Source organism: Gossypium arboreum, chromosome 10, assembly GCF_025698485.1.
Source record: "Gossypium arboreum isolate Shixiya-1 chromosome 10, ASM2569848v2, whole genome shotgun sequence".
Taxonomy (NCBI): Eukaryota; Viridiplantae; Streptophyta; class Magnoliopsida; order Malvales; family Malvaceae; genus Gossypium; species Gossypium arboreum.
In genome coordinates this window covers 5035943-5063643 of record NC_069079.1, presented here as the reverse complement: position 1 = coordinate 5063643, position 27701 = coordinate 5035943, and the positions used below count along the sequence as shown (strand labels likewise).

At 29.6% G+C, this 27701-nt stretch overlaps 4 protein-coding genes across 9 annotated transcripts; 2 read left to right on the top strand and 2 right to left on the bottom strand.

Moving 5' to 3' along the window:
- Positions 1-10395: 10395 nt before the first annotated feature.
- LOC108488833 (pectinesterase) lies at positions 10396-12355 on the bottom strand. The gene is made up of 2 exons (XM_017793115.2): positions 11237-12355; positions 10396-11159 (listed from the first exon to the last, which is right to left on the bottom strand). The coding sequence occupies exons 1-2, from the start codon at positions 12282-12284 to the stop codon at positions 10468-10470; spliced, it is 1740 nt and encodes a 579-aa protein (XP_017648604.1). The 5' UTR covers positions 12285-12355; the 3' UTR covers positions 10396-10467.
- A 6022-nt stretch (positions 12356-18377) lies between these two features.
- LOC108486987 (ubiquitin-conjugating enzyme E2 34-like) lies at positions 18378-22523 on the top strand. 6 transcript variants are annotated; one of them, XM_017791169.2, is made up of 10 exons: positions 18378-18565; positions 19253-19319; positions 19844-19898; positions 20618-20656; positions 20807-20870; positions 20965-21026; positions 21117-21156; positions 21282-21309; positions 21432-21523; positions 21965-22523. In XM_017791169.2, the coding sequence occupies exons 2-10, from the start codon at positions 19263-19265 to the stop codon at positions 22218-22220; spliced, it is 693 nt and encodes a 230-aa protein (XP_017646658.1). In that variant the 5' UTR covers positions 18378-18565; positions 19253-19262; the 3' UTR covers positions 22221-22523. The 6 variants fall into 6 exon arrangements, with proteins under 6 accessions (XP_017646658.1, XP_017646660.1, XP_017646659.1 ...); XM_017791171.2 differs by having other exon boundaries at positions 18391-18565; positions 19261-19319; XM_017791170.2 differs by having other exon boundaries at positions 18391-18565; positions 19210-19319.
- A 797-nt stretch (positions 22524-23320) lies between these two features.
- Positions 23321-24788, top strand: LOC108487299 (uncharacterized). The gene is made up of 3 exons (XM_017791603.2): positions 23321-23573; positions 23746-23832; positions 24054-24788. The coding sequence occupies exons 1-3, from the start codon at positions 23517-23519 to the stop codon at positions 24456-24458; spliced, it is 549 nt and encodes a 182-aa protein (XP_017647092.1). The 5' UTR covers positions 23321-23516; the 3' UTR covers positions 24459-24788.
- Positions 24789-24825: 37 nt separating this feature from the next.
- LOC108487298 (RING-H2 finger protein ATL3) lies at positions 24826-27073 on the bottom strand. Its single transcript, XM_017791602.2, has one exon. It carries the CDS (start codon positions 25988-25990, stop codon positions 25127-25129), a length of 864 nt encoding a protein of 287 aa, XP_017647091.1. The 5' UTR covers positions 25991-27073; the 3' UTR covers positions 24826-25126.
- Positions 27074-27701: the final 628 nt, after the last annotated feature.

The window sequence follows — 27701 nt, the reverse complement described above, 5'->3', positions numbered from 1 at the left end:
TTAAATACTTACCGATTCAATGCATCATATAAATAAATATATTACCATTCAATCAACAGTTTGACGGTTGTATAAGCATCAAACAACAACATTGTTAGTATACTTGCACATATCTCATATAAATTCAACACCGATATATCTATTTTCTCGACATATCGCACTTGAGTTTAATAATAGTCTCAATTACATAATTTCCTTGTATCAACATATCAAAGATAATCATATATGTACATGTCATGAAACATATCATGCTCTTACCGTTTCTTGATAAGCATATATCATTCATTTCATTATATCAATATTTCATGCTCCATCATTTCCATATATTTTATGTATATTTATTCGGTAATAGCTTATATCAAACTTAACATAAATTATATTTCATGTACTTATACTTATTTCGTTTATCTATCTTCATAATTATTTCATATAACCATTCGTCATCCGATACATATTACACGAATATCAATTGTTCAACAGATGCTAGGCGTCTCCCATCCACGGTCTTATTTATCTTTGACATGATGCCATAGTGTCTTTCAACTATGGTCTTACTCATTTTTCGTCATGTTGCCATGGTATCTTTCAACCATGGTCTTACACATTTTATATCGAGTTGCCATGGTATCTTTCAACCATGGTCTTACACTCAAAGTTGCCATGGTATCTTTCAACCATGGTCTTACACATTTCATATCGAGAGCACACTCCATGAACCTCATCCTTGCAGCGGGATTACCAGTCCAGGCTAAATCCCCTGCAATATAAACTCATAGAGTATTGTCGGGATTACCAGTCCAGGCTAAATCCCCTGCAACGACAATTACTCTAATGAGCTTGGATCTGAATTACCAGTCGAGCTAAATTCAGACCCTAATTGGATTACCGTCCGGGCTAAATCCATTTTACACATATTCTTCGGGAGGGCTATATCAGGATAGGATCACCCGTCCGGGCTAGATCCTTTTTACCGTCAATTCCTTTTCAGAGATCCATCGAATTTTCCTTTCATTCAACCGGGATTTCTTCCCATTTTATCAAATATATCAATGTTTTATAAATTTTCATACAATGAACATTCAAATCATATTCACATCAATAACATACAATCTCAAGCATTTCAGAATATAATTCAAGTTACACGAACTTACCTCATTGATTGCTCGTGTTTATTATTTCATTATTCTGATATATTTTCTTTTCCATGATCAAGTCTCGTATTTGTGTCGTCCGGATCTTTATAAATAAATTTGATCATCATTTTCATTCATTTCATATTCTAATACATTTAATTAATGCTCTAGGCAAAATTACCATTTTGCCCCTAAACTTTAATTAATGACGATTTCATCCTTAGGGACGGAAAGTAAAATTCTTGCAATTTAATCCTTATTTCCAACTATTATTCTCATATATATTGATAACAGTCCATGAATTCTATAAAATATCAAAATTTTCCATAATTTCAACACTTTTCAATTTAATCCCTAAAACATGTTTTCCTCCGATCTTGAACTAAATTGATAATTTCGCTAAATTTTTGTAATTTAAATAATAAAATAATCTATTTCATGCAATTTAGTCATTTCTGACATTTTTACAAAATTGCCCATAAAATTTTACTTTTATTCAATTTAGTCCCTGAGCCTAAAACATGCAAATTAGCCATGCTAGATGAATATTCATACATATTTTCCTCCTCCTCCTCTCCATTCCACATCCTTAATTTATATAACATACAACAAGTAACATTATCAATAATTTCACTATTTACTTATATGTACATTCAAAACTGTCCATTTGCGTCATAGTCACTAAATTATTTATATATTAAGCTACAGAACTCGAAATTAAGATCCGTTAATTTTTCCTGAAACTAGACTCACATGTATTCTTATCATAAAATTTTCAGAATTTTTGGTTTAGCCAATTAGTACAGTTTATTCATTAAAGTCACCCCTGTTCTGCTGTCTGACAGTTCTGACCCTTCTTCACTAAAAATTAGTTATCTCCTTTTACAGAATTCAAATGATGTTATAGTTTGTTTCTAATAAAACTAGACTCATTCAGGATTCTATAAATATAAATTTAAGCCTCTAATTATTTTTCTTCATTTTTTTATTATTTTTCAAAGTCTGAACAGGGAACCGAATTCATTCTGACCTTGTCTCACAAAATTCATTATATATCAAAATTTACAAATTCATTGCTTACACTGTTTCTTCTATGAGAAACTAGACTCATTAAGATTTAATTTCATATTTTTTTTCATCTTCTAATTCAATTTATAAAATTTATGGTGATTTTTCAAAGTTAGACTACTGCTGCTGTCCATAACTGTTTTAGTGCAAGATATTAATTACCATGTTATAACACCCTTATTTTCTTTTTCTACACCATTTCTCATCACTTTCTCTTATTTTCTCTTCACTAACATATCAAGAACATAGGACCTTATGTAATAAAACTCTACTATAACATTATATTTATCAACAATAACAAACTTAAAAACATATTGAAATCTTGATGTACTTACCTTATTCTCTTGATACCAATCTTTAACTTGATTTTCTCTCTCCTCCAGCTTCTATTTCTTGAATCCAACTTGATATTCTAACTCCCCATGTTCTCCTTAACATTTTTCTCTCTTGGTAGCTATGGAAATTCATTTGATTTTTGGGTGAAAATGGTGAATTTTTGGTAAAAGGACCAAATTGTAAAGAAAGTAAAACTTTATTTCTTCCTCTCTTTCTCTCGTTAGTTTGCATGGAAAGGAAAGATGATGAAAATTCTTCATCTTTCTTTCCTTATATACTAAATAAATAATAATAAAATAATATTAAATATCTCATAAAATATTAATAAAATAATATTTATCTAATTAATTAATTTAAAATATCATTAACATAATCATTACATTCTAGAATTCTCTCTCTTACTAATTGACCATTTTGCCCTTCATGATCTTTTAGAATTCCATCCTTGAGTCATCATTTAATTTGGTAAAATTGCAATTTAGTCTCTCATAGTTCTTCACTTATTCAATTTGGTCCTAATTCATCCATTTTCCTTAGTTTCTAGATCATTCTACCCTTAAAATATTTACACTATTGGTCCTTCAACTTTTCATATTTACACTTTAACCCTTTAAGTCTTGAGTATTTACTCTTAGGCAACAAAACTTTTCTAACTTTTACAATTTAGTCCTTTCCGAATCAAGATATCATAATTTACTTCTCAATGTTGCCATAACTCAAAACTTCCCTTTTATCACTTTATTTCCTTATTTTATTATATCAAGGATAATATATTCTTGTAAAGATTTTCGTGGTATTACATTTCTCTCCCTTAAAATAAATTTAGTCCTCGAAATTTTCTTGTTTTCTTTGATCATGAATTTCATTATTTCTATAGTTCTATAGTTTCTTTCTGTACATATTTACCCAGTTTATCATTTATATCCATTCTCTATCTTTTCATTTCATAATTTATTTTCAATACAATATTTCACATTTACCTTTCAGAGCTTCTACCAATAGAAATAGAAAATAATATCATATGAATCTTATTATCAAGTGTTCTATTACATATATTGGCTTGAAAAACCAAAGAAAGATAGAGTAGTACCACTTGTGAATCAATCAGACTTGCGATAATTTCTGTCTATTAGCATATTTATCCAACCTTTTCATATATTGATTATAGCATCCAAACATGAACAGTTCCATATGCCTCGAAAATATCAATATATATAAGATACCCATATAAAATCCCAAAATTTACTATAATATACCCAGTTATAACGGTTATATTCAAATATTTTTGCAATCTATTCACCAATCTATTGACTAGTATAGTCATCAATAATTTCACATCATTTACTCCACTAAAAAAAAACTAATTCGGAAGAAATTTTCAGTTAACTATTCTGTAAATACCATATTTAAATAAATCGATTTTTCCATAAATAACTTCTTTCTTTAACAGTGATACTGTATATCTCAACTAGTTTAAGAAAAATCTGATATCTTTATTCAGAACCCATCTTTACTTATTAACTCATTCTCAATTCCGACTGCATTATCAATTGTTCAACCATTGAGTTTTTCACTTTCCGCTTCTGAACTTAATCAATATAAATCTCATGAATTTCATTGCATATAATTGTACTAGTAAAGGGTATAGATCGTAAAGTCTCATAATTTAATTGTCATATATTTACTCATATAACATTTATCTTTCTCAAGTACTATAAAACATTATAACAAACTATTATAACAAATTCAAAAATTATAAAAATGGAAAAACTATAAAATTATTAAATTATAAAAATATTATTGATATATAAAATACAAAAAAATTAAAAATATAAAATATTATTAATATATTATGAAAAATGAAAATATTATAAGTTTTCTGAAATTATAGAAAAATTAAAACTATTAAAAAATTTACTTAAAATTATTAAAATGATAAAAAATTATAAAACCATTAAAACAATTATAGAAATTTTTCTTATATTGAAAGTTTGAAGTTTTAATTTCAGTAATAAAAAAATGAAGAAGTTATTGTACTTAACAGCATATATCCCTACTTTTTTTTATTGGGTGTGGAATACTGCAGAAAAACACGAAAGTTTGAATGAATGAAATGAAGAAGCTGAGCAATATTCTCCTTTGGTAGAATAGAATGGTCAGAGTCAGAGAGGCGAATGAAGCAGCCATTCTTTTTGTTTAGAAAAAAAAAGAAAAGAATAATGGTCTGTTTGAAAAGTATTGAGGCCACCTTTTTGACATTCACAAACCTTCCAGATGAAGAAGACGGCAATGGTGTCATGTTGAAGGAACCAAGTCTCTTCTTAATATCAACGAATATTATAAATAGGTTTGTTAGTCGAGTTTAATTTATTATTGAATTAAGCTATTTATTTTTGCAACAAGAAACAGCTAGAAAGTGAATGCATTGACAACAAATTAGTTAGAAGTAATAATCATGAAATCAAGATTAGTCTAGAGAAATTCCTATAATAAAGTTAGGGTCTCTTCATATACTTGCATCTCATCATAACTCCCGCTTACAAATTTAGTTATCCAATCAGCTACTCTGTTATATTCATTAAAGATGTGTCGAGAATGAAATTCCCAATTTTGACAAAAAAGTTGACTAATCAAATGCAACCCCGATGTCATATCATTGCCCGTATCTCCAGCTAAGATAGTTTCCACAACTAAAGCATTATCACACTCCAATTTCAATTATTTCAAACCAAACTCCCATGCTAAACTGAGGCCTTCTAATATAGCTCTTACCTCAGTTTTGAATACCAAATCCTTCCCAATCCGCATAACAAAACCGCACATCAAATTGACATCATGGTCTCTAAATACTCCTCCAATCGCATCAGTATTATTGTTTTCCTATAATGCACTATCTGTGTTCAACTTAACCCACCCTTTCTTTGGCAGTGTATAATGAACTCCCGATACCTTCTGAATGCGATGGAGCTCACATGATTTTGAGTTCACAAAGCTCACAGCCTAGGCTAAACCTATACCTACAACAACATCAACATTACTACGACTATTATTGAAAATGAAATTATTTCAATTTTCCCATAACAACCAACACAATATTGCAAACAATATGATGGAACTCACATGATTTTGAGTTCACAAAGCTCACAGCCCAGGCTAAACCTATACTTAAAACAACATCAACATTACTACCGCTATTATTGAAAATGAAATTAAACAAAGCTGGCCAATTTTCCTTCTTCACCATCAATTCCTCTTGATTGAGCTGATGATATAGTTAGTATTATATTAAAAAATAAAGGCTTAATATATAATTTAGTTCTTAAGGTTTTTTTTGTTTAATGTGATATTTTATTTGACAAAAATTATATATTTTGATATTTAAAGGTAATAGTTTTAATTTTTAGTGTTTAATTCGAGTTTGAAGTTGATTTAATGAAAATTCAATTAAACACTAAAAAGTGAATATGATAACTTTTGGATGCCAAAATATTTAACTTTTATCAAATATATGTATCAAAATAGACAAAAAAAACACGGAAAAAATATTAAAGTCGAGTATGAAATAATATATTAAAAAAAACAAATACAAAAGACTTATTTTTTACATTCACGTCGTACATAAACCACAGTCTTCATTCGGCTTTGCTATATTTTATACCCAAAAAAAAGGTTGGGCATGGGTTCTTGACTTCACTTGATACGTTGAACTCAATAGAGCTTTGCCGTTTTGGGGCTTAAAATTTTCATCTTTCATTTTCATATTTATACCATTATGAAAATAATTCTCTTTAATGGGCTTGACATGTATATAGTCTTCATTTTTAAAAGTAACTTTTAATATATAGATTGGTACGCACATTCATTCTTAAGAAGATTAAGGATGGGTTTAATTGAAAGAAAATGTGAAAAAGATGGAAAGAAAGAATGAAAAATGTAATAAGTGCCTCTTATTAACGGATTCGAAATGTGGTTTATTGTTCTAAAAAAATGTTTTATATATTAACATTACCTCAGTATAGCATAAAAAAAGATTGGATTATATTAACATGTTGCATATTTCATAACTTCAATCATAGTTGAAATTGAGATGATCCACACTTCAAAGAGTATATAAAAGGAGATATTGATTATGCAAATTCAAATTCAAATGATGATGAACTCGATCAAGGACCAACATATAATAATAAGGAGCATATGTTAAATATTAAAGAGGGTATAACCCAGCAAATATGCGCTAGAACAATAAAAAAAAATTGTATATGATGTTTATTTTTCTTACTATTTTTATTAGTAATCGTATTATTAATTACTTTTTAGTAATGCATATGATGATTTGATTTTAATTTTTTATTTGTTTAAAATTATTTTTATCATACTGATAATTTTATAATAATTAATAATTTTTTAAAATTATAAATTATGTAACCGTGTAATTATAATTTTACTACCAAACATGATATAAGAAATTACAATGTAATTACACATTGTCAACTAAACATATTTAATGAATTACAATTAATAATTACTTTGTAATTTACAAGAGAATGTAATTACTACCTTAATAATTACTTCGTCTTGTCCAAACACACTCGTAATAAACTATAAATAATTGAATTATTATAATAATTATGTCTATATATTCAATTCTAAACTAAAAGCAAGCTCATATGGTATTTTATAATCAAAGGTAGACTATCTCCCTATCTATTGAAATATTTGGAGTTATTGAAATGTGTTTGAGGGAGTATCCACTTCCTTCATCACTGCGACAAGCAACAACTTTCGATATTTAAGAGATTGTCAATTTATTGAATCATATATTTGGGCTAAGCTAAGATTGTGAATTGTATTAAATCCATCAATGAAGATCATATCACTTGGAGAAACTTATTTGGAGAACCGGATTGAGTATATCAAGTCACTTGGACTAATGAAGTTGGATTGGATTGAAATGCTAAAGACTTAGCTGCCAATGGTCGATGTTTACCTTGATTATTATTCTTTTATATTCAACTTATTTAGTTATTGTTTAGTAAGGATTGTGATAAATCTTTATTATGTTAGCAAGCCTCGAAAACTCTATATAATTGAGAAACTTGCAAAGATTATTGTACTACTTATTATTGAGAGCATTTAATCTATTCAAGTGAGGAACATTGTTTGTAAGAGTGAAATTGATTGTAAAATATTTGTGTTGTGGTTTTACAAATTAAGTTCTCAGTGGGAGAATTTATTGGTGACAGTTCTAATTTTCAAAGGTACAAGAGTAAGGAAATTGTCCCTAAAGTGTGATAGGTTTAGAATCACTGGTTATAAATATTTGAGGATAATGTATACTTCTTATTGAGCTAGGCTCCGTAGACGTAGGGAACCAAACTGCGTAAACAAATTATGTTGTCCCATGTTTACTGTGTGTTTTTGCAGTGGTTGCAGAAGTGTCAACTTCTCCAATCACTTCTGTTAATGCTTAATTTGCTACTTAGCAATCAGTTTAGTTCAACACTATCTATATAATGGAACTACTGAGTGAGAACAATATATCATCTATACTATACATAACCAATTCAATAAATAGCCACAAGAAACAGAATGCAAGAAGCTTGTTTTTATTTTGGTAGCAGTGGCTCCAACGGCGACGACTGTTCGTAATGAGGTGAATCCCTTCTCTATTGTCGCCAACGCTAACAATATTAGGAACCCTTTAGCCAACATTTTGTTGGTTCACAAACCAACAGAGAACTGCATCCCTTCTAATTATGATTGCATTCCTTATATTGACAGATGTTGTAGTGGCGTATGCATTCCTTATATAATATAGAATTAATTGTACTAAACATAACTAAATTATTATTTTCATTTTAAATTGATCTTTAAGCTTTAAAATATTCTAATTATATTCTTAAACTATTAATATTATATCAATTTCCTATCTTATAATATCCACAGTGATCAATTTATCTTTTCGTATTGTAAAAGTTTCACATTTATTCACTTTATTTATTTTTAACCTCTCAAGAAATCAATTCCACAATAAAAAATGTATGAAACCATCTCTCAAGTCGTTTTCACCAAGTGAATTATTGGTAAGAGACTTCAAATTTTTTGGTTAAACATTATAGTTTTTTTTCTATTTTCATAGTTTTTTTTTTTGTCATTTTCAATGTATGACCTTCAAACTTATTGGGTACACATGCTCAAATTACATGACATTGCCTTAACAAATCATATATAGAGAGAGAGGTGTTGCACATAGATAGATTTAAGGGATAGGGGCGAAATTAGAATATCTTTTTAGGGGATCGAAATTAAATTATAATTTTTATGATAAAAAGAATACAATTTCACCATTTTAATATATTATATCTTTATAATTTTTAAAGAATTAAATTAAATTTTAATATTTTTAGGGGGCTAAAGTGTAATTTTATCTTTATTAATTTAAAATTTTAAAGGGACCATGTGTCAGTCCCTAGTTTTGCCACTGGGGGCTTGCAGGGGTCCATACCCCCTAAAATGTTCTAAATTTTTCTTTAATGCCCTTTGTCTAAAAATAAGATAAATTTGCGTTTGGCCCCCAAAAGTTTTTTGAAGTTTTTTATTTGATTTTTTATAAAATTTATAATTTTTAATGATAAATTTAGTAACATTTTAGTTTAGTTTGGTAAATTAATACAAAATAGTACTTAAATATTAATTTAGTAAAATAAACTTAAATAACTATAATATCTAATACAAATTGAGCATATAACTTATTTTATTTTTCCAAAATTTTGGTACTGAATTTAAAATTACTTTGTTGAAAGTAGGCTCGACCCATGCTTTAAACATGTATATTTTATATAAATATCCTGATCCCTTATCAACCATTTTAGCTTCGCTTTGATGTTGCATATATATATTTAGAATATAATCATATTAAAAGACCATTAATTGTCTAATTATTTGGTTATAACATCAAGAATATATACACCCTGTATAGTAGATATTATTAGTTAATTTGCAACTTTGAGCAACATCATGTCCATCACCTAAATGGGTCAAATTGCATTAAAATCGATATTTCTATATTTACGAGATATTTGATTAATGATTTTTAAATTGAATTTTTATTTTTGAAAATTATATATAGAATTTATGTAAAGGGTATATTTTATAATATATAAGAAAATTTTATATATTTTTAAAAAATAGGAATAAAAATAATTATAAAAATATCATTACGTAAAAAAATAAACCACGCAACGCATAGTCATATTCCTAGTTAGATCAATTTAAAAGAAAAAAGAATCTATACTACTGTATGTAAAACGAATGCCCTAAGGCTTTCCACAATGGACACCTGTCCATTGTTTTTTTTTCTTTTGACATGACAACATAATGAGTAAATTTCAATTCTAATCCTTACTTTTTAGATTATAAGAAGGTTAAATGTTAATTTGATGCCCATAACTTTTTAAATTTAATATTTAATCTATATGTTTTAATTTTGACACAATTTAATACTTCAATCTTTGTAATGTCATCAGTTTGTTTAATCATTTTATTAGAATTAAAATGATATAAATTCTTAAAATTTGTTAGCACTTTTAAATTTTTTATTAAATTTAGATCCATTACAATTAAATTTTGTAATATGAACATTAAGTGAGTTTTCTTTTAAAATTTTAAAATGCTATGTTAACAAATTTAATAAAAAATTTAAAATTTAAAAAGTAGGAAGAAATAAATTACTGAAAATAAAAGTAGGTAGATTAAATTTTAAATTTTTTATTAAATTTTAAATTTTAAGAAGTAGGAAGAAATAAACTACTGAAAATAAAAGGTAGATTAAATTTTAAATATATAAAACTACAAAATCTTTTAAGGAAATTATGATTATAATTTAATTAAGAAATAAATAACTAAGCCTGAATAACCATACTAGTTTAACTTATAAATCAAGAGAGAAAGGAAAGCCTGTAGAGTATAACCAACTTCCACCAGAAATGAACTTGTCAGCAGTATACGATTGAGCCTCACTTTCATTAGTGATCACCTTGTGACCTTCCCATTTCACTCTCGCATGAGTTCCGGCAGATGCCCCGGTGTTCTGGTACTCGCCATAGAACAATGTCTTCAAGGCAAAACTCCCATTCCAGTCGTGCCACCCTGCAGGTTGGATCACATCGCTAATGTCCGATTGCAGTATCACGGTCCTTGAATATTCCTTCCAGGGCCTGCCGAGATACGTCGGGAAGTTGTTCTTAACGCTCTGCAAATCAGAGGTGGCACCTATTCTACATTTCTGAAAAACAATTCCGGTGTTTTGGTTGGGGTCAGTCCTGCCTTGTGCTGTCACCATGTTTTTCTGCCCTCTGTGGGGTCTTCGAGCACGGATGTCGCAGTTTTGGAATACCGCCGCTGCATTGCCGAAGATAAAATCAACGGTTCCTGTTATGAGGCAATTTACAAAGAATTGTCTTTGGGAGTGAACATAGAGAGTGTCTTGGTATGCTATCATGTTGCATTGATAGAATGCTGAAAGATCAGCGCTGACACGGAGGGCAACGGCTTGGTGCTTGGACGGACCGGCGGTGTTCTCGAACGTTATGTCTCGAGCAAGGAACCCTTCACCAGCCACAGCTACAACCACAAGCAGAACACCAATATTGATCAATATTTGTATATTCATACAGTACTAGTAAATAATAAGGACTTACCAACAGAGGCAGAGCGGAAAGTTGTACTACCATCGACCACGTTCCTTTTTCCGGTGATGATCGTTCTACTTCTTCCATCTCCGATGAACATTATGTTAGTCTTATTACTGGGGATTTCCACGTTTTCTCTATAGACACCTGCTTTGATTCTAATGACATATCTTTTCCTGCTGTTTACCGGTGCTTTGGCCACCGCTTCCGACACTGTTTTGTAGTCTCCGCTACCATCTGCGACCACAACCACGTTAGGGATCACCGAAGACGATCGAAGCCTACGCCGGTCTCCAGTGGACAACCACCTTGGCCAGCCAATGCCATTTCCTTCCTCCTCGAGCTTCCTGTTTGATCTCTTGATGAGCATCTCGTTTGCAATATCCACGTCCGTCATGTTCTTGATCATTGCAAGCGCATTGCTGCACATCTTCTCAACATACTTCTCACCATCAATCAGGGCTTTACGGACTTCCTTATCGGCATTTTTATGAGAGAAACCATCCAAGCAAGTTTCTTGGTTGGTCATGGCGGCACTTATCAGTGTCTTGAGATCATCCGCATGTTGAGTCAATGGTTTCTTGTAAGGATACCCATGCAGATCCTCAACAGCTTGGTGAAGCTCGTCCAGGGTCACATTTATGGTCTCCAAACAATCCTGGAGAGCAGTAACTTCACGCTCAGTGAGTCCCGTTCGAGCCAACAGCTTATTGATTTTGAAGTAGTTGTGTTCAACGGCGCTGGCCGTGATGTTTAGTGACAATCTGATGACGTCCTTTTTGCCGGTAAAATTTTTGGCGGCGGCGGCTGCAATGGCTGAGAAGCATAAATCAGGGTAGAATGTGCTGCTACAAGCAGATTTCACTATGGCATGATGGGATGTATTGGTTTCATCGAATTTATTTCGTGAATTCTCTTTCGCAACAATGCCGATTAATGCAGCAACAATCACTAAACATGCTAAAACTGCCAAGAAAATTTTCTTGTGCTTCTTGGTGGAGGAAATGTGTTTGGCAGAATCGAAAATTTTGGTTAAAATTTCCTTAGATTCGTTCATTTTTCTTGGCTACTAGAAAAAGAGACAAGAAAAGATTTATGGACTAGAAAGCAGGATTAGAAATGGAAGGGTGCAGTGAAGAGAAATGGAAGCTTGGCGGGAGGATTTATAGTGGTTTGTCCGCAGATTTAAAAAAAAAAAATCAGTAATTTAAATTTTAATATTTTTGATAAAAACTGAATATTATATGATAAGCAGATAAATTTTATCTTCTTTTTATTTTCAAATTACAATTTTATAAAAATAAGTTATCAATATTAAATTTTCAATAAATATATTATTTTCATTGCTTTAAAAAATTATCCTTTTTATTTTCCATTTTTTCTATATCATCATCTATTGTTTCCCATAATTCATATAACAATATTAACAATAAAAGCGGCCAACAACATATGCTTATGATAATAATTATTTGAACTGCAAAAGAAAATCTCGATTGAAAAAAATTACATTTATTATAACTTTTGTCACGTCTGTCTGTGTATATGCAATATCTAATAAATATGTCTGTATGGAAACTATTAAATAAAGGGAATAGTTTATATTAGGATTTATAGAAAATATAATTTTTTATAGGTTCATGACAAATCTGTCAATTTGTAAATAAATTTTAGGTTTTTAAATTTAAAAGTACATTTTATAAATACTGAGAATTAAATTTATTAATTTTTTAGAATTAGAACTAAAATGATAAAAATTGTATATGTTGAGGGATAAATATGTTGAATTTTTATATTTAGAAGTATATTGATAGAATGTATAAATATTAAAGGGTTAATTTTGTAGTTTACCTATAAAAATAATTTTCAACATGAATTTAACATTTAAGGACTAATTTCTATGTTTTAAAATGTATAAGAGTTAATTTACCTATTTTTCAATAAAAAGACCGAAATGCAATCTAACCTTAAGTACAAGGGCTTCCCTGTAACTTTTACCAAAAAAATCACTTGGTTACAGATTAGACATACATACATACATAACATGGATTTGATAGTTGATGCTTGGCTGTTTATAACCTTTTTTTGGTAATCTAAGAGCTGTACATCACAAATTGGTTCTTTTTCTAATGACCAAGGGCCATAAAGCTCTTACTCTACATTAGCAGACAATGTAACAGAAACAAAACTACATGTCTTGGAGATCTTGGTAATGTAGGTACATACAGACAACAGTATATCTAAAACCAACTACAGTAAAAGCTTCAATTTTGCAGAAAATCATGAACTGTTGATTTGAATGGCGAGGGTTTAGTTTACTTGTTCTGTATAGGATTTGAAGTGCTTGGAGGTATTCTCCTGAAGCTGGAACCAACCAGTTTCTGAGGATTTCTCTTGTGATCAGCTCGCAAATTTCCAAGACCCTGAGAAGATGAAACCTTAGCCTTGCTTGAAGCTGTTGAAGCATGAGCTGCATTAACCCCAGTAGATAGAAATAAAGAAAGTAACAGAAGAAGAGTAAGAACAGCCAGTGCTGGACTAGTGTTTGATTTCATGGCTGCGTTAAAATGTTAGGAATCTTTGTTCATTTAGTGAAACAAAGTTGTTTGATGTTTTGGTTTCTTTCTCCCAATCTTGATGCTTATAAAGTCGTAGAAAATGAAATTTTTAAAGTGGGATATCATGTGCAGTTCAGTAGTGGTTTTATTTTTTGTTCAGACTTCAGAGGGTTCATGTGATTATGCAGGTTATTTTTGACTAATTTTGTTTTTTGTTTGTCTTGGGGAGATAAAAGTGATTGGTTTTATATTGTTATATGGTAATGTTGGATCTGTATAGTTGAAAAAGAAAATTACAGGTAAAACAGCTGCTGGGAAGATATGCAAAATATGATATTAGTTAATGTAGCGGCTGGTCTTGTTTCTCCATTAGTGGAACTGTATCAGACTTGGTACTTGGTGCTGGTCAGACTTGTGTCAGTGGTTCGGTGCTAATCTCTCTCTCACACACGCATATATACTATAACTAACAGATTAGAAACCAAGGCTAAATTCTCGTAATTCGTTATCATAAATTGTTAAACACAGTTATAGATAAACTCTTAAAATAGTCACTTTTGTTTCCCTTAGGTTATATTTTAGTCATTTATGTTTGAAATGTTAAATTTTAGCCACTTATGTTATCGTGTTGTAATATTTTAGCCACTGAACGTTAATTGCCGTTAACGGTGTAACAGAAACTGACATGATACATTAAATCATCATTTCAAACGAAAATTTTAAGTTAAATTGTATAATTGATCCCTATATTTTTTTCATTTTGAGCAATTTAAATTTTTTTCTTTTACGTTAAAAGAGATAGAGAATGCAAAAAAATGGAGGGAGAAGCAGAAAAGAATGGAAAATATAGAAAAAAAAAAGGAAAGTTAAAAGAACATAAAAGAAAAAAATAAATTGCTCAAAACGAAAAAGTATAGGGACCAATTGTATAATTTAACCTAAAATTTTCGTTTGAAATGATGATTGAAAGTGCTACACCAGCCTATCGTTACACCATTAACAATAATTAACGGCTTAGTGACTAAAACGTTACAACATGTTAACGTAAGTGATTAAAACGTAATATTTTAAACACAATTAACTAAAATATGATTTAAGAGAAACAAAAGTGATTATTTTAATAATTTATCTCACAATTATCGATTATAGAAAACATAATTTTATTTTCAAATTATTACCTAAAATAATATTTAAATAAATCATAAATCATTCCTCTTCCAGTTTTACTCTATAGTTTTTAATAAAAAACTAATTTATTATGATCAACTAATTAAATATAAGGACAAAATCTTTAAAATCAGATAATGATATTTAAAGTAATATTAAATCATTATTGTTCAAAAAATAATTTTAAAAATATTAATAACATATGACGTAATTTTAATATTATGTGAACCAATAGTCAATAAATGACTTGCATATTATATATATATATATATATTATATAACAAGCTACTCACAACTTTTATATTTAGAAAAGTTTAGAATTTATTTAGGGTGAGTTTGGATGGGCAGTACGCTTACCTGTGGTTAGTGTAAAAATAGCGGTAGCGGTGAAATTAAATACTGTAGCGTGAAACAAAAAATAAGTTAAACGCACCACACCGTATAAAATCTCATGATAATTTTTAATAGTGATTTAATATTAATTTAAATTATATTGATTTAAAATTGGTTTAAATGAAAAACCAATCTCATGATAATATTGAATCAATATCCAAATTGAAGCTCTTATGTCCGTGGAAAATTCAACATATTCCTAAAGAAGAAAATAAAATCGTTGATAGTATTATTAAAACAATTCGTGATGTAATCTTGAATTAAGATTTATAGAGTATCCAGTCCGATGTGTTACACTTAATGTTTATCTTTTGATTTGTATTTCTTTGACCAGAAAAAATATTGAATTCAAATTTATGGGATTAATTTAAATTAAATTGCAGTAAATTCCATAATATTTGTTTAAAAACAAAATTATTTGGGTGATTGATTAAAAATTAATTACTAAAATTAATTATAAAAAATAAATGAGAAAAAGTTAAAGTTGATCAAATTGAATCATTTATTTAGATGTTTTTAAAAACTAAAAATAATTAAAATTTTAAAAATTATTTTATTTAAATTTAAATAAAATCTACCGAAAAAGGTAACTAATCTTACCTTCTAAATAATGTATATCTTTAGATAATTTTAACAATACAAAAATAAAAAATAAAATGCCCGTTGTTTAAGTTGGTTTGTTATTATTTGGAAATGAAATATGTTGCTATTTTATTTCTGTATTACATGATAGCAAAAATAGATTTTTATTATTTACAAACACATATTCTATAATTTTATACGAATAATATATATATATATATTGGTTTTGGATGCAATGAATTAGTTTAAGGTAATTTTCTATTTGAAGCACTTATTTACAATTTAGATAAATTATTTTTATACATTCCTTTTAATTTTTAAGTTATTCCATGTTTTTTAAATTTTTTTATAATTTTTATACATCAAATATAAAGTTGATTTTAAATAATTTCTCTTTATTTTAATATTTTACTTATTTAAATTAAATTTTAATATTGCAATGTTAAAATTAATTAATATTAAATTGTTAAGTTTAAAATCTAGTTTTTTTAAAGACACATATTAATACCATTTATCAAATAAATTTATATTTTTCAAATATAATAAGAGTTAATTATATTTATTGATTAAAGTAGCGTAAAGATAAATATAAAATTATAAAAAATCAAATATTAACAATTTAAATATTAAAATAAATTAATTTAACAATATATATGAATTAAATAATATGTAAGAAATTATTAATAACATTATTTACATTATAATATATTAACATTAATAATGAATTATTGTGTTATTTTAATATTAAATATTTATAAATTTAAATAATATTAATATAATTGATTCTAAATTAGTTAAATATTTTAAAAATATTCTGTAATTAATTCTAAATTTAATATATACAATTAACTCATGCATCACAGGAAAATACAAACTAGTTATATTTTAAACATTGCAAAGATTATTTCCACTTTTCAAGTTTTTTACATTAATAATACAAAAATAAAATTACAAAAGCGAGGTGGAAAATAAATTATTTACAAGAATGAGTCGTTTTAAACAGTAAAAAGTAGTGCCGTCAATATGTTAAATCACACCACCTATAAAAATAATATTTTAATAATAATAATAATAGTAATAATAATAATAATTGAATTTTAAAATGCGTCTCCTCAACCAGGTTGCGGCACCCTTTTTTGAACCGCTCTTTTAACTTCTTCTATTTTATATTTTAAAACAAATTTTAAATTTTATTTTATTTTATTTAATAAAATAGCTAAATTGTTTTAATTTCATAATTTCGTAATTTAAAATTATAAGTTTTTGAATATTTAAGATAATGACGAAATTTGTAAATTTTCGATAAAATTGACGTAAAAATATTATGGTAAACAACTTAAATAGTCATTCAAATTAATTTTTAAATTTGTATTTTTAATTTTTAATATTTTATATTTAAAAGTTATAATAATAAAATATTAAATAAACATAAAATTATGAAAATAAAAAATCCATTTTATAAAATAAAATAAAATTAGAAAAATTAGAAAATATAAAAATAAAATAAAAGTAAAGTAAAAGGGTTGCTGAAAAGGGTTGCTACCCTAGTTTGCAACACCCTTTTAAATTCAAATATTTTATTTTTATTTTATTAAAATATTATTTTATAAATCACGTTATATTGACGTCACTATTTTTTACTATTTAAAATTACTTATTCTCGAAATTAATCTGTTTTTCACTTTGTATTTATATTATTAATGTCCCTACTACCCACAATACAATAAACAAAACTTTTCAGAAATGCTGATAACGTTTTTTTTCCAAAAAGTTAAATATAAAACCTCTCATCTGCTTATTTATATTTATAATAATTACTTGATTGATCTAAGATATGATCCTTAAATCTTATCAATTTTATTTTTATTTTTTAGAAAATATGTTTTCAAAAAAATATGTTATTTTTCTTTTTAATAATTATATATATTTCACTCCCATCCTATTTGATTTTGATTTTCTTATGATATATTGCTTAAGATATAAAATTATTTAAATTATAATTTTTTGAAAATTTAACTTCTAAGAAAAAAGTTAAATATTGACGTCATTTATACTGAAATCCACGTGTATCTCATATTCAAAAGTTTAAAAATATTAATTTTTATCTATTTGACGTGATGCTACTATTTTGTTGTTATTGTTTGGATATTATATAAAATTTATTTTATTGTTAATTTTGTTATTATTTTAGAGATATTTACTTGTTAAATTACGTCTATTTTAATATTATTTAAATATATATATTTTTAAATTTTATTTTTAATTTATTAAAAATATTTATCTTAATATTTTTAATATATTATATATATTTTAAAATAATATAAAAATTAATATTAGCGAACTAAAAGCTTACTTAAAATTTTAGTTCAAACTGGCCCGCCCATGCAGACCGAGACATGATCCAATTTTTGGACGCGTCAAAATAACAGTAATAGCAGAAATTGTACGTTACGGTACAAGCATATAAAGCAAAAGCCAATAACGAGCGTCAAAATAACCGTCCCCTCTCGATATCTCTCTCCGTTAGATTTTTTACTCTTTTATTAATTTCCAATCTCTCTCTCCTCTGTTCATCGTTCCTTTTCTTATTCAATTCCTGCTTCTATTCTCGTTGGTATCATAAAATAATCTCATTCCCCCGGTAATTCTATATTTTTTAAGAACAAAAAGTTCTCTTTAATTTCGTTTTTACTTTCGATTTTGGAATGATTTATTAAAACTTCTTTATTGTATGGATTCCGGTATTGTAAGATCGATCTCCTTTTTTATTGATTTTTTTTGTTAGGTTTTATTAGGGAGATCCTGATTTAGACTTTTACGTTAAACTTAGTTTAATTGATCATCGAAATTAGTCATTCAATCAATTTTTTAGTTTCTCTGTTTATTAATTGATTACGGTTTTGGTAATTCTGTTCCCAGTTCAAACTATTATTTTTTATAAGAAACAAAAAAAATGAAAATTAGAACCCTTAGGTAAAATTTTAGTTAGGATAAATTTTGTTGTTATATTAATCAGCTGTTAATTAAAGTAACTTAAGAAGAAAAATTACAAATGTATGTTGCTTTGGATTCTTGAGGTCTTTGATTACTCGATAATTTCACTGGATCATGTTTCTTTTAATAAGCTGATTTGCTTGCTTATTTGCATCTTTAGGTAGAGGATTTTAGTCAAATGGTTGTGGAATATATTGCACAGTTTTCTGTTTGACTATTTGTTCTTTTTTTTTTTTTTTCTATTTTGTGTCAATAAATAGTTTTAATTTAAAAGTTGAACGAACAGAACAGAGTGTGGGGTTTTATTTGGTTGTGGCTGAGACTGCCTTTTTAGGTTTCAAGAAATGGCAGAGAAATCGTGCGTTAAGCGCCTTCAGAAAGAATACAGAGCACTTTGTAAGGTATTGTTTTCTCTCTGTATTTCCTGCAATTCCTTTTGTTGTTACCCATGCTTTTTATATGAATTGCTGAATGCTGGAAATGCTTAGCTGTTGTAGAAGTCTTGTTAATATTATCTAGTTAAACTTTCAGTCATTCTTGTCAGTGCAATTTTCAAAGTATTCACGTCTGTGTGATTTATAAACTCCTTTTTTTGAATAAAAGGAAAATTTATGTCTCTGTTACCCTGTCCATGAGGCTTGTTACTGCAGAGCTTGCATCAATGGTGATTGGACTGGAAATTTAGTTTTGTATGATATAGTAGTCTATTGTCTGTTTTGTTCGGTATATCAATCAGCAATTCAGCATTATGCTTAACTAACTTTGAAATTTTTTTTTCAAAAAAGAAAGTTGGATATCGTTTCACTCCCTTCATTAGTAAATTCGATAAGAAAATATGTTGATGCGAGAATGTAAAATTGTTATTAGTTTAACTTAATTCTATTTTTTTTCAGATAATTTTAACAGTTATTCTATGAACTTATAGGAACCAGTTTCTCATGTTGTTGCTCGTCCATCCCCAAGTGACATTCTTGAATGGCGTAAGTTTATTGAATCTTCCTTTATCTCTTTTCTTCAGATAAAGCTCCATATACTCTAATACTAATGTGAAATCATCTTCTATAACAACACGGAATTCGCATGCTATCCTAAGATTTTAGCCTTATAAAAGAATGAAAATGATTGTTTTCATGTTTTCCCAAGCTATCAGAGTGATTCATATTAACCTAACTGTTGCTTAATTATTTATAGGGATCTCAGTTGAGATTCAAGTTTATAAAGCTTCCTGCTAGCTAAGTTGTGGACTGTAAGTATGTGCCTGAGTGTGCAAAAGGCACTTGTTCATTTAGCAGACTTCTGGAATAATTGTACAATGAGCTAGAGTCCAATCTCTGTTGTCTTATAATCTTATTTGAAACGTATCTAATAAAACTTCAAGATATTGCCTATATGGAATTTGAAAAGTCGGCCTTAATTTGGTTAGTTAATTTTCTTGCAAGGACGAGTTCCGATATTATAATGATCAGTAGATGGCATGTTATTCTTATGCTCATGCAGTTGAATGATAAAATCGGCTTGTTTTCTAGTTATTCCTAATGTTGGACTTGTAATCCAAGCTTCTCTAGTCTTTTTACACTGAATTGAGGTTGCAGCACTGGTTGATTATGATTAAATTAATTTGAGCTTCTTTATCTAAGTTATAGTGCTGATGTAGTAGATTTTATGGACTTCATCTAATTTTTCTGCTTCACTCTTTCAGATTATGTGCTGGAAGGGAGTGAAGGAACACCTTTTGCAGGTTGGCTAGTTTATCCCATGATAAGCTTGTGATTGATTTTATCTCACTCATTGTTGTGTCTGGAAGCTACTATATGATGCCGCTATCTTTGTTTTTTTTTCTTGTCTTTCTTATTCTTATTCTTTTTTTCCTTTAATTTGATTTGCTAAGGTGGATATTACTATGGAAAGATCAAGTTCCCTCCTGAGTATCCCTACAAACCTCCTGGAATCACGTATGTAGTTTTTTGCGGTTTTGATCTTTACAAACTTTATGATAGAAAACACTCAACTCTTTCTGACATCAAATTAAAATTTTCTTTCATGTAGCATGATCACCCCCAATGGACGGTTTATGACACAGAAGAAAATATGCTTGTCCATGAGTGATTGTAAGTCTTTTGAAGATTAACTTAGATATTCCTGTTTATGTATATCCTTATAAATGATTCCCTTTTAACCTTGTTCATGTACTTTTTCAGTTCATCCAGAAAGTTGGAATCCAATGTGGTCTGTATCAAGGTACAGGATTTCAGTCTAATTGCATTTTTTTCCTGCGCCATATTTTCAAGCACTTGTCACAGAGTATTTTGACATGTGAAACAATTGTCAAATATTGATAAATGCTTTTTTGTTTTATAATGCAGCATACTCACAGGGCTTCTATCTTTCATGGTGAGACTTGGAATCTTCCTTGTGTCTTAATTCACTTAACTAGCAGTTTTGATAAGCTGCAGGTTCTACTTGCTTGCATTGGGAATATGCCTTTTGACCCAAGCTGCCTTTTTCTTTTACAGATGGATAACAGTCCTACCACTGGCAGTGTAAACACTACAGCTGCTGAGAAGCAACGCCTGGCAAAAACATCCCTTTCTTTTAATTGTAAAAAGTAAGTTTATTATTATTTTTAAAAAAAGAGCAAGTTTATTGCTTTGCTTGCGTGGATCTTTTTCTTTCCATATTTCTGTTTTTGAGGATCTAAGGCTCTTCAAATTAGTTTTACCTATTTTCTGCTGCTATGAATGTGCTTTCACTCCTGTTAATGTCGTGCGTTTGAAGCTAAATTTACTACCATTGGTTGAATTCTACATTGTTATTAGCTAAGTAGTTGCACATGATGTTAAAAGTGTTAAGTTGCATTAGTAATTTGCTTCTAGCTAGATCTCGGCACACTTCCAGTTGTACTTCCCTTTTTTCTTTCTTTTCAATTTATATTTTAGACTGTGTGTGGTTAGTATGAGGAAAATACTGCCATAGTTTTGTTTTCTGAACTTCTCGTGGGAATTCCTTTTCAAAATTGAGAATCACAACCTATGTCTTTCTATGGCAGCCCCACATTCAGAAAATTGTTTCCAGAGTATGTCGATAAGTACAACAAGCAGCAGCAGCTCATTTCAGAGCATTCCTCACCTGAATCACCTCAAGGAGAAAATTCAAAACCCAAGACGGAAAAACTTGTAGGCTCTTCAGGGGAAGATGTTAAAAAAGTCATTCCAAGAAGAAAACAGCCGTTCCCAACATGGATGATGTTTTTGCTAGTTTCCGTCTTTGGAATTGTGATGGCATTGCCGTTGCTTCAACTTTAGTATGAACTGGGGTACAGCATGGCAAAATTCGGTTATGGTTAGTGATATATACAGTGTCTAGTTGAGGGAATCCTTTTTCAATGCTCCTTAGGGTTGTGATGTTCTGAAAAAAATGTATAGGGGAGTTTGATACAAGATTCCTAGGAGAGTGAGTTGGATCTTGACTGATTATTTCATCTATGTGAAAGTTGGTGTTGGTAATTTAACGAGTGAGATTGAAAAAATACATGGCTTGAAATGTTGGTCGATTTTTAGTTCGACTGTCATAAGTTTTTATACATTTATCCTCTTTATGCTCTGAAATTAGCACAGTATATTTACCGATTCATTTCTCACTGCATATTAAATTTTATTTATTAAATGAGTGTATTGATGACCAAATTTGAAGGAAAATACAAATATTATCAGTTAAGTAAGAAAATTTAATTTTTTACTTTTTGAGCACAAAAATTGAGTCACACACTTCATTCAAGTATATGAACAAGATAATTTGAGCATATTTTTTGACAAAAAGATAAAATAAAATTCGAAACAACAGAGCATTTTTCTTCCTCTCCTGTTATGTTAAAACACTGACCAGTATTTCCCTATCATCATTATACAGTCCATTTTTCGTTTCTGTATGTACAAAACACGCTCCTCACCTCTTGCTTTGTTTTCCTTTACTGGATTCTTAAAGTTTCGTTTGGATTGTTTTCACTAATAAAATCCCTGGGAATGCTTTAAATTTTCAGCTAAAATGCTGAGTGAAACTTCATACAGGTGGCAAGTTTTTTTGTTTTCTTTGTTTTTTTGTTCTGTAAATAAATAAGCCCTGTAACGGTCAAAGCTGTTTTGTGGTGCAATCAATTGTGAAAATGTGTCAGAAACTTACCTCAAATTTCAGGGAGAACACTTCACCTCAGCCTTAATGAATACGTTTAAATTGAGCAAACACAAAATAATGATTTTTATTCCTTTCCAATCTTTCTTTTTTAATTTTTATGTTGCTTCTTTGGTTAAAAAGTCGGTTAGCTGGCTACATATCTGCTGGTTTTCCAGTATCACTTTTGGTTTTCCATTAAAAAATAATAATACTAATAATACAAAGGAATGAATTCACTTGGCTATCCACCCCATTGCTATACTTCACACATACCAAATATACATAAAAGTTGGAACTTGGGTTTAGTTAGTTAGTTCATGTATATATACATCTAATGTTTTAGCAAAAAGAAATGTGTACATGTAAAAGCTTCTGTCATTTCAACTACCAAAACCTTTTTGGATTTCCATAATCTCCAATTTAGGGGTTTGATGGGGTTTCAAGTTTGGTGGTTGGACCCTTTTGCCTTAGATGAAATCATTCAAGTGGTTGGAATTCGAAAGATATCATTTGCTTCATTTCTCATTTCACCTTTCATTTCCTTGCATATATGAATAGCATTCATTTATGATCTGTATCAACCAATGCCCTTCCCTTTTTTTCTTCTTTTAATGACGCTTATGTTGTAACTTAAATTTTTATTTCTTTTATAACTTACAGGAAACCATGAACAAATCTCCAGCGCATCAGCAATATGAGACAAGTGATTCTTCTTATGAATTTGATCCTCAGGTGAACTTTTCACAGGTAAATATACAAACCCTTTTTCTTTTTTTCCTTTTTGGTTCTCTTCAACTTTTCTCTTTGTGAATTATCTTCCAAGGATCTTTTTAACAACGAACAAAACTGCCTCTTTGTGAAACAAATGTGTTTTGACTTGTTTGCTTCAAAATCAGAATTCCTGTTGAGGAATTATGTGATATGTTCATTTATCTGGTTTTGGCTTTCCACCTCTTTTCCTCCATCAGTTTCTAGAAGAAGCAAGACAACATGCAAGAGACATAAACTTGCAGCGGTCATCTTCATGTTCAGAAGAAGTGGGGAAGAAAGGGTTGGGAGCTGAGAAAAAAAGCAAGAAGTCATGGAGGATTTCACTCTTCTCATGGTGGAAAATTAACAGAAAGAGCAAACCTGGTTCGGATCCTGTCCATGATCCTAATCCTTCCAACCCAACTAAAGGTTATGGTTCGGGCCCATTGTGTATAACCACAAGGGGAATCAAAACACGGCACCAGCGTCCATCATCAGGGCCAGTCTCCATCCTTTTCACCCCCACAAGGAAAATGGAGAATGAGGTGCCTTACATGAGTCTTGACCAGCCAAATGATCCTTATCATATCAACACCTATGGACCTGTTTATTTGGTAACATAGTGTATCAAATAGAGTGTACATGACATGGGGTTTCTGCATTAGTTTAGCCAAGAAAAATGTTGCCCCACCTGCAAAAAATTGGGAAACTTTTGTGACATTGAATGAGGTAAGTAGTTAGATCTTTCAACAATATGAATCTCAGTTCTGAAAAAAGATTCATGGTGGGACATTTGACGCAGGATTTTGTAAGTAGTAACTAGAACCAGCTCTCCTAGTTGTGGAAAATGATTTTTGTAGCCATTGAACTTCAAAGACTCAGTGATGGTTACACCATACTAGCATCTATTGTTGCAGTTCAATTCTAATGCACATTTGGAAAATCTAACATAATCAGTAATAATCTAATAGCATAAATTGTAAGGCAGAATAAGCAACAAAAGAGTTGAGGAATTGGATTAATAGCTTTACACTACAAGAATCCAAAGAAGCCATTGTTTCTGATACACATTTTGCAGGTGAAGAATTAAGATAGATTCTTTCCCCTCTTCAAAGACACCATTCCAAATATTTGTCTATTTTCAGCAGCTTATATCATTAGACAAAACTGTTGTTTCCCAATAGAATCCCACAGTTTTCAAGGATGATAAGGGTGCAATTTGCTTATCTCAAACCATTTCACGCTCAAGAAAATCAGCTCCAAATACTTAAAACAATCTATTTTGTAAACTTCAAGCATCAACTGAACAACTCCCTGAACTATTAGGAGCTACCCTTCTTTCCCTGCTTAAAAGTCTCTTCAAAGACCTTAATCTTGTAGGCATTGCAGACTTTGATTCTTCCTCTGGTGGATTCTCATTTCCATTCATTGGAACATCAATCACCAACATCCCTTCTTGCCTAGCACTGGTAGATGCCATGGCAGAGGAACCAATAGAAGCAGATGATGCTGAAGAACCCTCATCCAAACAAGCACTACCGCTACTAACCTGCGTGTCATTACCCCAAAACAACACATTCGTAGGGAAACTAGGAGAATCTGTTGAATACCCAGAACCTGAACCATCATCTTGAGACTGAACATGAGCTTGAACATTGGTTCCATCAACAAGGTGACTTGGATTCTCAAACTCACCCCCAATAACAATGGGGTTTCTACAAAGAGGACAAGTCGAGTGTGATTGAAACCACATATCAATACAATCAACGTGGAAACCATGTTTACATTTAGGAAGCAGCCTAGCTTTCTCTCCTTCTATAACCTCACATAAACAAACCGCACATTCAAGCCCTTCTTTAAACTCGTCTTGACGGAAAATTAACGCAGGGAGGGAAGCGATAATTGTTGAATCAAGACCTTTACTTGTGCGTTGAGGATGAGTAGTGTCTTGCCCTGGAGCAAAGACGAAACGGCGTCGGCTGCTACGGCTTGAAGGATGGGAAGTTGGTTCTTCATTGCGCCACCAAAACCATTTAGCATAAAGATGAAGACCAAGCACAAAAATCACCACTAAGAAGAGAACTATTATGCCAATGGCCATGATCTTCCCTGTTATCGCCACTGCTGTTGATTCATAGAACCCAGGCTTATCCATATGAAAAAAAAAATGAAATTTTGCAAAAATTAGATTTTTATAATTTTTATGAGCAAATAAATGACAACTAACTTAATGAGAAACGGTCTAAAACTGCAGAACTCAACTGGGATTTTCTTTTTCTTAAGCAAATGAGGGATACCCAAATGGGAAAAGCTCTAATTTTTTCCTCCTAAATCAACTAAAATTCAACACCAAAGGAAATTAATCAAAGAAATAAACAGAAATGGAAGGAAATGAGGGAAACCCCAGATGAGAAATGGGAATAAATTCTGAAAACCAAGATGTTCTTTAAGCAATGAAGACAAATTTGAAGAGGTGGGTTTTAAAGGGAGCAAGATAATGTAGATAAAAGCTTGCAAGAGAATTCAAAGAAGGATCCCTAAAAGAAAATGACTATTTTGGGGACCTCACAATCTTGAAAGAATCAAAGGAAAAATATAGATTCTTTTTAGGTATTTTGCTTTGAAAGAGATCAAAAAAGTAGGAGGTTGAGCTGAAGTGAAGAAGATGATGGTTCTTGGTGTCCAACTTTATGACTCTTTTGTTAATAGCCCTTTAACATAATAAGCTGTGTATGGGACACTTGTAATCCTACCATTTCTTTCTCTTTTTTTTTTTTTTAAAAAGAGCTTCCTTTAAATTAATGTAAACCCTCGTCCCTTATCAAAGCTCTGATCCCCATTTTAAAGGAATTTCTTGCCACTAAATGACAATCAAAGTTTTAAACTTTTCTCAAGTCCTTCTTTCTTGTTATGGTGTTGCTGAACTGAAAAATAAAAAAAAAGAAATAATTTCCAAAAATTTTGTAGTTTAGAAGCAGAGCTGATCAACTACTCAACTAGAAAGATGAGATTTTCCACCACAATTAGTAGATTTGCAATGGCCATTTGAGGGGTCTTTTGCCCACCACTACCTATAAAATTTCCGATCTTCACTTCCATTTGTCAATTTACTATCATACCTAAAGACAGTTTTTGGGAGAAGACTTCTACTTTGGACCACTTGGTTCATTTTTTTTTTCTCTTTACTTGCTTGTATTTTAGGTGATGAAATAGCTACCTTGCTTCCATCTTCCCTTCCACCATTTCACCTCACAATTTTCATTTATACTATATTAGTCAACTGAATTAGTGATAATGCTTCAAAATGTTCAGAGTCAAAGTCTTCAATCAATATCAATCTAATATCATATCAGGATGAAATTAAAAAGTTTACAGTGAAAGCTACAAAAAAATTTACTTTTTATTAATTTAACTTTATTAAAATTTAAAGGTCTAAAAAGAGTTTTACCATAACTTAACCAAAATAAGACAATGTCTAAAGAAACAATTTTACCAAATTCATATTCCGAAATCATAGTTCATTACCAGTGTTTAAATCCGTATTCTCTCTTCAAAATTTAATGTGCCTTACAACTGCATCTAACATTTATTGGTAAATTTTCTTATATTATAATTATAACTTTTTAATTTTATTTCGATGCATTCAAGATAGTATTTTAAAAATATTTTTTGCTTGTGATTAGAGATTATGTAAGTACTCATCTTACTGGTTTGATCTTTTTAAGTAGAGTATAAGAACTTTTCGGTGATTTTTACAACTCATCATCTTTAGACCTCATAGTCAAGCCAAAATAATTTTTAAGGGCCAAATGAAATTTTAATTTTTATAATCTATATCTTTATAATTTTAATGAATTAAATCAAAT